This window comes from Caretta caretta, chromosome 7 (assembly GCF_965140235.1).
Source record: "Caretta caretta isolate rCarCar2 chromosome 7, rCarCar1.hap1, whole genome shotgun sequence".
Classification (NCBI taxonomy): domain Eukaryota; kingdom Metazoa; phylum Chordata; order Testudines; family Cheloniidae; genus Caretta; species Caretta caretta.
Genome location: NC_134212.1, coordinates 9651346 through 9666110, shown reverse-complemented (window position 1 = coordinate 9666110; position 14765 = coordinate 9651346). Strand labels below are relative to the sequence as shown.

At 41.9% G+C, this 14765-nt stretch overlaps 1 protein-coding gene across 15 annotated transcripts in view; it reads right to left on the bottom strand.

Moving 5' to 3' along the window:
- MITF (melanocyte inducing transcription factor) overlaps window positions 1-14765 on the bottom strand; it is a 245109-nt gene that overhangs the window by 11794 nt on the left and 218550 nt on the right. For 13 of the 15 annotated variants that reach the window (XM_048859195.2, XM_048859187.2, XM_048859188.2 and 10 more), the window contains 4 exons: window positions 12749-12976; window positions 11133-11216; window positions 9380-9475; window positions 3641-3758 (listed from right to left, as the gene is read on the bottom strand). In XM_048859195.2, the coding sequence (XP_048715152.1) occupies window positions 3641-3758; window positions 9380-9475; window positions 11133-11216; window positions 12749-12976 (526 nt within the window). Of the gene's footprint in view, window positions 1-3640; window positions 3759-9379; window positions 9476-11132; window positions 11217-12748; window positions 12977-14166; window positions 14307-14765 lie in introns of all 15 variants that reach the window. The other 2 variants (XM_048859200.2, XM_048859202.2) reach the window with 1 other exon arrangement.

Genomic DNA, 14765 nt, shown 5'->3' with positions numbered 1-14765 from the left:
GTAAGGGTGGCAATACCGTATTGTTGTTTTACACTTTTTGAGAGGCTTCAGTGCCTTTGACTGCAGGGATAGTGATTACATGCTTCATTTAATGCTCCTATGAGTATGTACAGTAATTTGGTATCACTTTTTGGGGCTGGGGGGGAAGGGGGGATCATCAGAGCCTGAAATATTTTCAAAGAGAGGCTCAGCAAAAAAAAAAAAAAAAAGAGTCTGAGAACCCCTGGTGTAGAGGAGGCTGACAGAAACAGAAAGGGTTTTTCCATCCATGTGGAAATCCCACCTCCCCAAAATGATAACTACGCCGATGGAAGCACTATTCCATTGACACAGCTGTGCCTATATTGGGGTTATGTCATCATAACTGAGTCAGGGATGTGTTTTTTCGCACCTCTGATTGACACTGCTAGGTCAACCTAACTTTAAGTGTAGACCAAGACTCAGAAAAGAGAAGGGACCTATTTCAGCAAGGTACTGAAGCACAATGCTAAGACGCAACATGCTCACAGCCGTGCAAGAATTATCCAAGCACTACAGAAAAAAAAAATTTCACTTCAGGAGTTTTAGAAGCAATAGGTGAAATTCATCCCCGAGTAAAATACAGTGACTGCACAGGAGTTTTACAACAGGGAAGAAGTTAACCCAAAAGTTCTACAGAGGCATGTGCATAGCCACCTAGAAAGAGGAAGAGATTCTTCCACTGGATTTGAACATCTCAGCCCTACTGTGCAGACAAGCCAAGGGTTTAAATCCCACAAGGAAAGGAGGTGTGAAAAATATGCTTAAAAACACTCTAAATCTGCAATTACACATATAGTACAAATAATTGTTCTCATCACATGGGAACACAATACAAAACAAGGAGCAGCTCTACCACAGAACATCATGATGTGTTTTCCTGAACACAGAAAAGGGACTATGATGTTCTCACCAGGGGTGAAAGTAAAATGCAGCTCTTACTGGTACAGGGCTGCTCTGGCCCCCCCGGAAGGGCGTGGCCTCAGGTGGAAGGGGTAGGGCTGGGGGGAGGGGGGGAGGTCAGTGTCCCCCAGCCAGTCCATCTGCGCTCCCTGGCCTGCACTGCCTGGGGCTCCAGCAGCGATTTAAAGGGTCCAGGGCTCCAGCCGGTGCTGACACAGTAACAGCAGCCAGAGCCCTGGGCCCTTTTAAATTGCGGCCCCGGGACAGCTACTTCTTTTGCCCCCACCACTACCAGCAGCAGCTAGGGGGGGAAGGGGGCAAAAGGGGCAGCGATGTTAAAGCTTTAATATCGCTACCCTTTTTGCACCCCGCATCGGAGGCCCTGCCGGGTCATCGCTGCCCCTTTTGCGCCCCCCCCTCCCCCCATTGGTGGCCCTGCTGGCAGGGACCCGGCAGGGCAGCCGAACCGGGGGCGCAAAAGGGGCAGCAAGCGATGTTAAAGCTCTGGCATGGCAGCGCTTTGAAAGTCAGCGGTACGGGCCGGTACTGGCAGCTACATTTTACCAGTACGCCATCCCGGCCCGTACCCCCTTACTTTCACCCCTGGTTCTCACTATTAGGGTACTTCCAGACTTCAGTTATGGGAGAACAAAAGGCTTTTCTACTCTGAGGATGCAGAGATCAGAATTCAGTTTCTGTGTTCACACTGGGGACAACAAAATCCTCGTTTACAGCAACTGATGTCCTCAAGAAAACACTACTTTCTGATTTGATCTGATACTCCCCCATCCCACACGACAGCAAGACAATTGCTTTTTAAAGGGAAATTCTTCAGATGCTTCCATATTTTTATATGCATTCTGGTACCACACAAGATGGGAGGCACTGTCCACACACCGGAAGCTAGTCCCTGCATATGACCTGCCAGCACATATTTGGACGTCTCTGCTCTTACAGTATGTAAACCATTGCTCTGAACCACCCCCATCTAAGGGATGATTGTGGCAGGGAGACTGCCTGGAATTAGGTTGACTCTTATCTTGACTTAACACCCCATCTGAAAGAGCATTCCTCATTCACAGATTTTTTTTTTTGCTTTACATCCCAAGTCTTACACAACCTTGTACTGTGCATCTGCCAGTCAGGCTGGTTTCCTATGTATTCCCTCGGGCTGTGTGCTCAGCTTGCATCCAGAGGCTCAACTAACTTTCCACCATTGAGGAACATCCTGCACCTGGTTGCTATGGTCTGCAATCAGACTACCTTTTTTAAGGATCTCTACACCTCTACTGCAATCCTAATGGCCTTCCAAGGCAAGCGACCATTTTAGCAGCCACAACTGCCTTGAGAGAAGCATTGCTTTGTTTGTGTGGCGTGACCACATGTCAGAAAGCAAACAGTGCCAATGCCTTGGCACTGGCAAAGAGGTAGGACTCCCTCCAGAAGAGTCAACACATGCAGAACTGTTCCAGGAGTACATTTAAGCTCGCTGCTGCCCAATATCTGTGGTTTACTTCAGTTAGCTTGCGAGTTTGCAGGACGCCAACCTAGCAAATAGGTGAGAATGTAGGCAGCCAAGAAACTATGCCTCTGGCATGTCCGCTGAAGGTTGCGTCCCCAAATACCTGATCGTCCTTAGAGTATGTCTTTTGTTAAGAGGAATTGGTCACGTGCTTGAAGCCAGTTTTACATGTGCATAAGATGTACTTAACAAGTGGGCTGAGCTATCCCCCAACTGTGGTTAGCGGCTATTCTGCCTCATTCCCAAAAAGAAAGTGAAACTAAGACAGTGAGAAATGCCTCAAAGAATCCAAGCTTTCCCTTCTCTAAAATGCACCCAGAGTCTTAAAGCTTCACTCTAGTTTGCTTCTGTATACATCTGTATTTTAAAAAGTAGAATAGGTTTTTGGGTTGCTGTTTTTTAAACTCATGTCTTTTTTAAATATATGTTCTTTTCCTTGGAGCTGCAATGGAAAGTGATTTTATCAATCTATTACTTCCTAATGCATCTAAACGTTTGGGACCAGAGCACTGTTCATATATAAGGAAAGGCTGTTTTACGACTTAGGTGATGAGATTCTTGGAAGATTCTTAACATTTGTTATGCTATAAATGAGTAAATATCCATTCATTCCACAATACCTGACCACCTAAACGCAGCAGCAAGGGGTTAACTGACACTTGTTATAGATCCCACATTCCTAGTCTGACAGTATTACAAATTATTTTCTTATCATTAACAATCACTCCCACTGGCAGTCTCATTACATACAATATTCTTCTCCATGAAGTCTCTCGAGAAGCATCATGTTCATTCAAGTCGCTATTACACCTATAGCCGGAGAAGCATATAATAGATCCAATCTAGAGAGTAGCTATGTAAGAGACGCAAAGAGCTTTCTATCTTTTAAATGCTACAGGGTTTTACTCTGCAGGTTGATTATGAAAACCCTTGGATTTTCACGCATGATGGTACTGTCCTTGTTTGTTACAAAGCAAACTGATTACATATCTATGGAAAGAAAACTAACCCCATTGTTAACATCACCCCTCTTGTGCTGTGTAGTGGAAGCTAACAGGCCTGCTAGGAAATGAACAAAGTGGAGAATCGAGAACCTCCAAATTTCCATTTGCATAACTGAATTTTCAAAAACATCTCTTAAAAAAGTAAACCCTCATGTCAGATCATTTCAAGTGATAACGTTTTAAGATCATTTACCTGTGAGCTCCCTTTTTATATTGGGAAGATTCGCTGGACACGAGTTGCTGATGTTCAGTCCTGAAGGAGGCATACCTTGGTTGCCATAAAGGTCTATCAAATTGCCAGATACAGGTAACTGGAAAAAATAAAAGGGAGAAAGGTCACTTGCTGCGGCCCATCTGAAACACTTGAACAAAGCCAACGTTTGCTAAGAAATATGTTCTCGGCTCCATGTGCAAACAGGGAGCTCAACATCACTAATGAAAATGGGCCTGGAGGTGAAAAATAACTACTCTGGGAGAATGCTGCAATCCTTTCTCAAAGGCAAGATCCCTAGAGACACAGAAAGCAAAGGATGATATAGAATATATAGACAATCCCATTTTTAATACAGACAAAACACAAGGAAGCCAAGGAACTTCATTCTCCAGACTACAAAGGACCTCTGCATAAGAGCTAAGTAGATTTTTCATAATTTATTATATTGTTCCTGTAGAGTTAGTTTTAAAAAACTGAGTATACTTGTGTTGGGTGGAAAAAGGAAAAAAGCCTTTAAAGTTTAAATGTAACCATAAGAGGGAGCCCAAACTCTCCCATAAATGTTAAAGAGTGACATTGCCCTACAGAAATGAATTACACGTTCATGTAATGTGGACTTGTTTAAGCCAACTGTATTTAGTTGATCTGAGAGCTCCCAGCATAGTACAGACCTAGCTTGATTTGGGATTTTCCTGTTCTAACATGAAAAACACGTGGGGGATGTTTCCACACTTTTTTGCATTATATGGGCCAGGGTGTCTCAAATCACTGAGTTAAAGTGCCATTGCATTCTGCAGGAGTTCCAAGCACCAGAGAAGGCCTGGCAGGAGGGATCTGCAATAACTGAGCCTTGTGGTCACATGACCTCATATTAATGATGTGACTTCACCATGTGACAGGAGAGGATGCAGGCTGCACAAATTGTGAAAGCGAAAAATGTTGGGGTACAGTGGCTTATCGGAGAAATACATGGTCAAAAGTGACAACAAGAGTCTTAACCTAACTACATCCAACTCCCCTAAGCAGACAGGGTAGGGTTGCCAGGCATCCATTAAAAGTCTGGTCAGCGGCGCAGCGGGGCTAAGGCAGGCTCCCTGCCTGCCCTGGCTCCACACAGCTCCTGGAAGCCGTGGCATGTCTGGCTCCTAGGCGCAGGGTGGGCCAGGGAGGCTCCATGTGCTGCCCCCGAAGTTCCCATTGGCCGGGAACTGCAGCCAATGGGAGCTGTGGGGGCGGTGCCTGTGAGCTTGGGCAGCACATGGAACCTCCCTAGCCCTCCCTGAGCATAGGAGCCAGACATACCGCCGCTTCCGGGAGCCATGCGGAGCCAGGGCAGACAGGGAACCTGCCTTAGCCCTGCTGCGCCACCAACCAGGAGCCGCCTCAGGTAAGCACTGCTCGGCTAGAGCCTGCACCCCGAACTCCATCCTGCACCGCAACCCCCTCCCGCAGGTCAGAACCCCCCTCCCGCACCCTAACTCCCTTCCAGAGCCCGCACCTCCACCCCCTTCCCCTCTGAGCCCCCTCCTGGAGCCCATACCCCGTACCCCCTCGGGCATCCCAACCCCCTGCCCCAGCCATGAACCCCCTCTGGCACCCATACTCCCTCCTGGAAGTATTGTAGCCAGCACTGCAAGGTATTTATGTGCCAGATATACTAAACATTTGTATGCCCCTTCATGCTTCGACCACCATTCCAGATGACATACTTTCAAGCGAAATTTAAATGGGTATTCTACTGTTGTTTAAAAGTGTGATTAAAACTGCAATTAACTGCAACAATTTTTTTAATCTCACGATTAATTAAGATTTTTTAAAATTGTTTGACAGCCCTAAAGAAAATGAAGGTTGCAAAGTCAAGAATTCAAAAGTTAGAAAAGTTTTAAAATACGATGCGGTGCGTGTGGGAAACCGGTTTGGGTGTATCCACCTTTGAAAGGAACTAGGAAGCGTAACAGAAGTTGTATCCAACTTCCATCGAATTGCATGAAAACTGACAACTTTAAACCATAAAAGGGATACAAGAAAAAAAAAAAAAGGACCCAAACTGTCCAGAGCAGCAAACAGTCCTGGATGGATTTAGGAAATACAATTCTATGACAAACTGCCATATCCCTCCTTGGAGAGTATGCATATATGTTTGCAAAAGACATGATGGGTGGCAGATCAAAGTAACCTACAAGGCTTGAGAGATACAGAGAAAGATCAATTCCAGGTAGGGACAGCATGTTGTAACGGTGTCCCTGTCTAAAACTCTGCAAAGGCAGATGGAGATTTAATATGTTGCCATATATACATACATATGTGTATCACCCCTTTTTGTTTTAATCTGATTCTCTGTCTGGGTTTTACTGCAACTCAGGTGGCTTTCCACTGTTTGGGAACTTTATGCAGATCATCTCAAAGTAGTGAAACAACCTTCAGTCTCCCAGAAGAGGTAATGGAAGAAGGGCAAGCCTGGCACCCAACTCAGCTTGGTCACTCACAAGAGTGTGGTATAATGAGACCTCTCCCATCAGGTGTGTCATTCTCAGGGTTTGGTCCTCCAGACGCACAGGCCACACATGAAGTACAGTAACAGTGTAAATTTCTGTCACTCTTGTTGCAAGATTATGTCAGGATCCCTGAGTATTACAGCTACTAGAAGTCATGATTTCCAGCTAAAATAATGGCTGGTTGTGCTGGAATCTAATGAAAGGATCTCTTGGGAAACTGGGTGTCAAGTTATGAAACTGAACCATCTCACCACTGATTACAGCCTTCCTATCCTTTCGCAATAAAACGAATGTCCATATTAATTTTATTGTGAGTTTTGAATAACCAAGATGGAAAATGGTCTGGCTAATCCACAAAGCACCATGATGCATTGAGGGGCTCCCCTTCCCCAACTGGGGCATCCTACCTATTCTTAGTACTGTCCTGTTGCTTAAAATTCCTCCTGACCTACAAACATCATTCCATGACTAACACAGAGCTCCTCTAAAGAAGAGATTTGACTGTTGCAGGAAAGGCAGATTTTAAAGGAAGTCAGGCTAAACGTTCAGGAAGCATTCCGTTTTGGAATTTTGCTTAAGCTTCGTTGGTTTTGGTGAGTAGCAGTTACACTTCCCCACTCGGCTCTGCTTTTTAAACCTAATTTGTATAGAGTTAAGTATTATGTACAATACCCCAGCTATTCTGCTGCTGGGTCACTTCCAAGCATACTGCAAGTAGCATGGTGGCCTTTGTTATGTTTCTTACGGTCAGATCAAATACATCACACTTGAGTTTTGGTCACAAGTGAGAAGACAGGTCTTCGGCAGCAAAGGGCGAGTGCTGTAATTTATGGCAAAAAATCCTGATGCTTTTCAATTAAGTGGTGCTTGAACCTCCCATTAGCACTGACTCACTATAGATCTTCTATTTTGAAGATCAAGTGCACTGTTATCACATGTGGCAAACTGGGCCTTTTCTTTTTTTGTTTATAACAGAACAACAAAGCCTTTGTTATGGTCTAAGATGAGCTGAGCTATTTATAGATTGAGAGTCTCTGAGGACTGCTTCCTTTCCACGTTCTTTCACCTTGTAGTTAAATCAATAGTAAGCTCACAGATGTTTTGCCATGTTACAGCAATACAAAGTTCTAAGGACCCAGTCCTGCTCCCAATGGCAAAATTCCCATTACTTCAATAGGAGCAGGATCAAACTATTTGAACAGCAATTACAAGATATGTGATATATTTTTTCTTGTTGCTTGAGAAGAGCACTGGCTTGAAGTTTACTGGGGAGAGTGGGATAAGCTTCCTAGCCAATGCAGTTTTACTTTGATGACACAAAGAAGCCCCGATGTTGCCAATCTTATTATAATATCTCAGTATACAGCAAAATGTAAAAAGCCTGCATTTTTTTTTTAAGTAATTGATCAAATTAATCCAAAGGACAGAGTCTTTCCTAACGATATTTAAAGCTACTTATGCTGGAAACTGAATAAATAACAATGAACTGTATGCAATAGTATTGGACTTTAAAGTTCACTCTCATTTCATTTAAATCACAGATCTCACCAGCTGATGAGAAAGGTCCACCTATGGGAGCAGAAGCAGGTGAGTGGCAGATCAGAGAGTTTCAGGGTTTGGAGATCTCCATTACAGCTGTGAACTGTAACTGCTGGCACATGTCTCTACAGTGTTACTGGGAGCATGTATGCACATGCGGCAACTGAAAGGGTTCCCCACTAAAGTAGCACAGAAAAGCACTGGTGGTTCCTTTCTGCGGGTGCAGGGTTCCCACATCAGGGGCTCCGTGAAAGGGCATGGGGGAAGAGAAATATAGGAATCATTTATGGAAAGAGGTTCTATGGGTTTTAGTAGGGATTAATCCAATAGGATTCTATAAAAATTACTCCAGAAATTAACCGAAGAGGATATCCTTAATAGACGGTATTATACTGCCCAGGGGGGTTTGTTTTAAACCATTCTATTGGGTTTTTGTTTTGTTTTTTAAACCATGCTATAGAATTCCACAGCAAATATGTGCATTTTGAATCATGCTATGGAATTTAGGAGTGAATTCTATCCCTGCTGTAGAATTCTATACAGTGGCTCAAAACACCGATTTAAAAAAGTTATTTTTATAATCCAGAGGACTTTTCTCTGAGCGATGTAACAGAGCTTCTGCAGTGGAGCACATAAGCTGAGAGGGTGTCCCTAGGATAAGTGTGAGAGCTTCTGGGAAGAGAGGGCTAGGCTGTGTAGCATCAAGCAGGTATTATAAAAAGATGGCAACTAGTGCCAGTAAGTCCCTTGAGAGCTAGCTCTTAATTCTGGAATTAAATAAAAAACAAATATCAGCTTTGACTCAGATCTACCCCATCGGACTTAACAGCACTGATACCATAGGCAAACAATTTATTGGGGTCTCTTCCATCTCACACATCCCTCATTTCTTCTTCTCTCTGGATTTCTGAGCTCCCTTCTCGCTTTCCTCTCTTTCTTAAGCTATCACTTTCTTTACTCCCTTCTGTTATTTTTCTGCCCTCTGACCAACCTCTCCCTCATCTAGAAAGAGATCTCTTGTCTACACACAGAAGTTACACTGGTTTAAATTAAAGGTGTGATGTTGAACTCATTTGGTTAAACCTGTGCAGTTTTGCATGTGGATACAAATAGGTTTAAAGCTGGTGTATGTCTGTCTGCTTACCTTGTACCTGATGTAAAGCTATGTACAGATATAGGAATGTAGGGGCACAGGGATTTTTACACCTGGGCTGCTGATTCCCCAGGTTGCTTTAACTTCCCTGGGCTAGCTCCATCTCACAGTGTAAGGACAAGACTAGGTGAAATGGACTTTCCCTTTGCTACTTGGAGACTGGGCTAGGTACCATGATGACCTCCCATTAGGGGTGAGAGAAAAAAACTCCTCCCCTTGCAACTAGCCCAGGAACCGCCTAAATCTGACTCCAAGGCAGATGGTTATGGCTATACCAAAATCCAACTCCTTGTAGCAGCTGTTCCACAGCATTTTTAAACCATTTTTTAAAACCAAGTTCCACCCTGTTGCTTTCCACTGTAAATTCTTAATGCTCATTATATCACCTACCTAACCACTAGAGACGGCGGATAGCAAATTGTGCTGCACTCCAATTTCACACTAAAAGCTATTCTAAAGCTGAGGAGATTTAGATGTAGCTAGACAGGACGTCTAGCAGTCACTATAATGGACAAGAAAGGACCATTGTACCGTATTTGCCATTTGCAGGGCAGGATCCATCAGGCCAAGAATTTCTTCATTATAACTTGATTCCAAGCTAATTATGTCATCAATTACATCATCCATCTGCAACAGAAAGGTGAACGGGGAAAAATGCAAATTACTTGAACCTGAGTTTGTAACAGTAATAGTACACAATAGTAATATTAAAAAAATAAAGAGAGAGACCCAGCAAGGCACACTGCCCCCCCTCATTTGTTCTGTATCTGTTGGACCCTGAAAGCTATGCATTTTTGCCATACTCCAATTCAGTCTCCCAGTGATAATCACTACTCTCCCAGCCCGGGAGAGGGTAAGCTGCCTTCAGATATCATCAATGACATTCTTTAATCAGCAGGAGGAGTCAACATTGAGTTGCCAAGCAAATCAAGACCAAACATGCCACAATTTGGTTGGTTTGGGAGGTATAGGACAAGGAAAAGGAGCACTGTCTCCAGGCCACCAACCAGCCTGGCAATTCTACACCATTTCAGAATGGTTTCTGGTGGCAACTTCGGAGAGTCCGTTCTTGTATAATGGCCAGCATTTGTTTTCCTAGGGACTTTGATCAGTGTGAGGTTTGCATTACAGCTTTGTAGCTGATAGCCCCACAAGCTCATTCCCCCCCCCCCCCCCCCGAAGTACCATAAAATCAGGGATAGCAATAAACTGTGATTGCATGTGCATTGCAGAGGATGGAAACAGACGTCTATTCAAACAAACACATATATAATTTGAGACTAGTTTCTGTGCTTTTTTAAAACTAGCATATAACTTTTTTAAAGCGTTGTGGGACTTCTATGAACCTTCCTTCCTGTTCCTCATCCATCTCTTCTTTCCAACCTCCTTTCCTCACCTTTCCTTCGCTCCCCTCCTAACCCTTGCATTTCACTCTCTTGCCCATCACCATTACCAAGGATTTCAAAAGTTTGTCCTTGAAATGGTTGCCTCCATCTCTGGTGGAATCCAACCGGTTCACCTCCCTGACACTTCTCTGTTGGCAGCTATTTCCATTGGGCGACTCATAGGAGATGCAGTTTCCATACCAGCTCAACAGAGCAGGGAGTCCAGAAAGGAAAACATAGTAAAAAAGAGACACTGTAGCAATTACAGGCTATATACTAGACACTATTTTTGCAGAGGAGTGAGAATTCATATCCTTGACCCATATTATTCCTATTCTAATAAGAAAATATTAAACCACCTCATCTCACATTGTCAAATCTGAATGCAATCTCTATAGAAAGAGGAGACTTTTGTTAGTCTCTAAGGTGCCACAAGTACTCCTTTTCTTTTTGCGGATACAGACTAACACTGCTGCTACTCTGAAACCTATAGAAAGAGGTCATTCAACATACTAGAGCATCCTAAATAAAATGATAGGATAGAATTAGAATGTATTTCTCCTTTCCACTGAAATCCTATGGAAAGAGCAACATACAGGAGCATTCTTTCCAACAGTTTTCCCAAGACTTGCTTAGAATGTAGAGGTTTTTCATAGGCTAAGATTGGCGTGTGGAAGAAGGGTCAACCCTTTTCAGATATATTTCTAATGCACTTTTGAAATAAACTCATAGAAAGGACATCACAGTTTTGGTTTCTATATAGTAATTCTGCCACTCATCCTTTAAAAAAAAAAAACTGCTACAAAGTAGGGGGTAGGTTTCCATATTGGTGATCATGGAGAAACATAGGTTCTCTTTATAAAGTGTTCTGTTCTCTCAACTCCTGTGTCATACAGTACCTGCATGCACGATGCTCGCGTGTGTGTGTTCAGAGCCGGGCACTCGTTCTCCACCCTGCTTTGCTCTTCAAATTTATAAAATCCCTGTAAATATAAAAAAGGGGGTGGGGGGAAGCAAAGAATGGACCTGAATTTATGGCATAGTCTCTCCTCTAGAAGGGCATGGTGGAGCCAGTGTCATGCACACATGTGCCTGATGACACAGCAATGTGAAGCTTTAACTTCTTAGAGAAAAAGCAAAATGGGGGTGTGATCATGACTATGGGACGGAGCTATTTTATTTTCATTTGTTGTAAAGCATGGAAACAATGGAATAAAAACAGGGAACGCCCTGCTCTCTTGGCGCATGCAAAGCGATTGCTGCAAAAAGTAAATCTGAGAAGACATACACATTGCATTATTATATACTATCAAAGTAGGAGCACTGGATAAATTTGTTTTTAGAAAGTCGTCTTCTTTGGACTTATGCTGGTGCACAAATACATACCAACTTATATGCACCGGATAGTCTCACACTTACAGATGTGAATTAGCACTGGCACCATTCATCAGCACCAGTAAGGCTGTTGCTGCAAATGCTGCTGCAGAAGACTTCTAGGCATCATCCAAGTGAAATTTTGCATGTGCACAAAGGAGATCTGAGACTGAAATCCCAAGCAGTAATATTTTAAAGGCTATAAACACAGTGATATTTTGGGAGCTATCTAACTAACTAATAACTCGAAAGAGAGACAAGGTGGGTGAGCAAATATCTTTTATTGGACCAACTTCTGTTGGTGAGAGAGACAAGCTTTTGAGCTTACACAGAGCTCTTCTTCAGGTCTGGGAAATGTACTCAGTGTCCCAGCTAAATATCAGGTGAAACAGATTGTTTAGCATAAGCAGTTAACACATACTTCAAGGGCCTATTCAAGGTGAAGTGGCCTGATAACACCCTTGTAGTCATAGGACAGAAAGGGGGGGGTTAAGGGAGTTACAGGTTGTTGTAATAAGACATAAATCCAGTGACTTTGCTAGACATTAAAAATCACAATCTTAACAATATGAATTTAAGCTCCCAGACTTATCTTTTGAAAGTACTGTGCAGGTTTCCTTCAAGAAGGACTGAGAGATCAGATACAGACGGATTGCTTTTGTGAGAAGTAATTTCAATTTTATTTTACTTCAGTAATTCTCTCCTCACAATGGTTTGTGGTTTTCTTTCTTTTTTAAAAAAAATGCCTTTTACTCTTTATACTCTGAATGAGCCACAAAAGCATTATTCCAGAAAGTTGCAGCCAACAAACAAAAATGGCTTTGCATTCTCCAGAAGTTAATTACTCACCATTCTGTGCACTGACCAGCCACATAAGAGGCTTTAATAAGATGCATAAGCTGAGTACAGTAGCGCAAAGGAAAAAAAAATTTGAACTGGGCCACAGATTTTTCACCCCAAATATTTTATATATTAGAAATGACAACTATATTTTTCAAGTCAACACTTCACAATAGAAGATAAATTTAAGATCTTTATGATGAGTGACTCTGGCTTAACATTCACAGAAGACAAGTTAGAATTATATTAAACATAAGACAATATCACAGTAGAGTACAGACACAGAGACACGATTATTTACCTCTTTTTCACAGTTGGAGTTAAGTGTAAGCATAGCCATTGGACTGTTCGGTGCACTGCTTCCAGTTCCAGGTGGCATGACATGATCACCAGGCTGGTTTGGACAGGGCAAGCTCAGAGCTTGGTTGGGATGTTTATTTGCTAGGGTGGTAGAAAGGTACTGCTTTACCTGCTGCCGTTGGGCTTGCTGAATGTGGTACTTGGTTGGATTTTCAAGGTGAGTCTGCACCTGCAAGAGCAGGGTAAAAATAGTGCAGTATTGTTTTGTGGAGTCATTATAACATTGTTCTAGATGCACGTTTATCCCAGATATACTTCATAGGCCTGATCCTCAGCTAGTGCAAATCCACTGAAGTCAATCACATTTTGGCAAATTACAACAGCCAAAGAAATGGCTATTTGCCTCCTAACGTACCAGCAATTGCAGCTCATAAACTTAATTCAGCATTCCAGATCTCATTATTTTTCCAATATTCTGTTGATTTTAAGTGATAAAATTAAGTTACTTAGGTTGGTCTCCTGTGGTCAACAGTCAAGTGAGTTCTGTTTTTTGAAATAGCTGACAAGTTTTTTGAAAAAACAGTAAAATATTTTTAGTTCAAACAACAAATGTAAACAAAATTAAGCAAATTAATAATTATGTTTTAGAAATGTAATTTCCTTTGCAAATAGAACACTTAATGCTTATATATATTTAGCATAATTTGAGAGAGACGAGGATAGCCTCTTTAAAACATCCACTGGAAATAACAGATGACTGAACAGAAATATTTCAGTGTTGAAAAATCTAAGTTAAATTAGTTTTCTATTCAGTATGCTCAGACATTTTCATTAATAGTAAATTTTATATTAGAGCAGCCTTTTAACTCCAAGAATTTTTTTTAATGAAATCACTCACGCTGAAATGAGCCTATGCTACCATGTAGACAATAAAAGAAAGGCAACAGCCTTCCAAGTAAAATTTTCACCACTGTTAGAGCAATTTTGTATTTATCAGACACTGAACAGTATTGCTTTTATCAGCAAAAAATAAAGGATAAATTGAAACACATCATACTGAAAAAGCTCATTACTTTCAAATAAAATTTGATCGTGATAAAATTATTTTCAGTTGCTGAACAGCTACAAAAAAAGTATCACATCTCCCTAATTACTTTTTGTGGAACAAAACAAATAAAATATACCAGATAATATACAGATTAAAAGGATTTCACATACACACACACAGGGGTAGTCAATTATTTTTGTCAAGATACAGTCAAGGTACAGACTCTAGAGAAAATAATTAATAATAAAAAATAAGTAAATAAAAAGATGTTGGGGTCCATTCAAAAGCATCTAGCTGTCCCACAGTTGACCTAATGACAACCTCTGCAACCAATCATTTTTAACAGGTAAAGTGAGCGTAAGGTAACTCACCTGATAATGATTATATTCAAGCATTTCCAGCATGTCTATATGTTCCTAGCTTAACCAGGGAAATGGCTTAGCATTTATCCTTTATTTTCTGTTATTCCAGTTCAAAGGCTCACATACAGATGCACCATAAACAAGCTATCCTGAAATGGCGGAAGAAATTTTACTACAACAGCTCAGGCTTATAATAAGCCAAGCTAATTAGTTACGCACATTGAGAAATAAACAGTTCACACAAGGGGCTTTTCTTGGAAGCCATGCAAGTTTAGGCCTAAATATTGGTATTATTTTTTTTCCCATCGCTTTGACGTCATGCTTTTTCATAAACATAAAAGGACCTTTTAAGTGATGGGCTATCAAAGTCAGATTGACAGTTAGCTCAAGGCCAATTCCCTATTCATCTTTAGTTCCAGTCATACCAACAGACAATGGTAGTTTTCTTTAGCAGTAAGGTTAAGAGTTGTATGTCCCAAGTAAGAAGCGGAAGCTGCAAGAAAATGCTACGAGTTTGATGCAGTATTCACTGGCAGTGGTGTACGCTGTATGTGGTTGTCTAGTCCTATGCTGAGCTTCCATGTTTGTTGTATATTGTCACGCTCCTC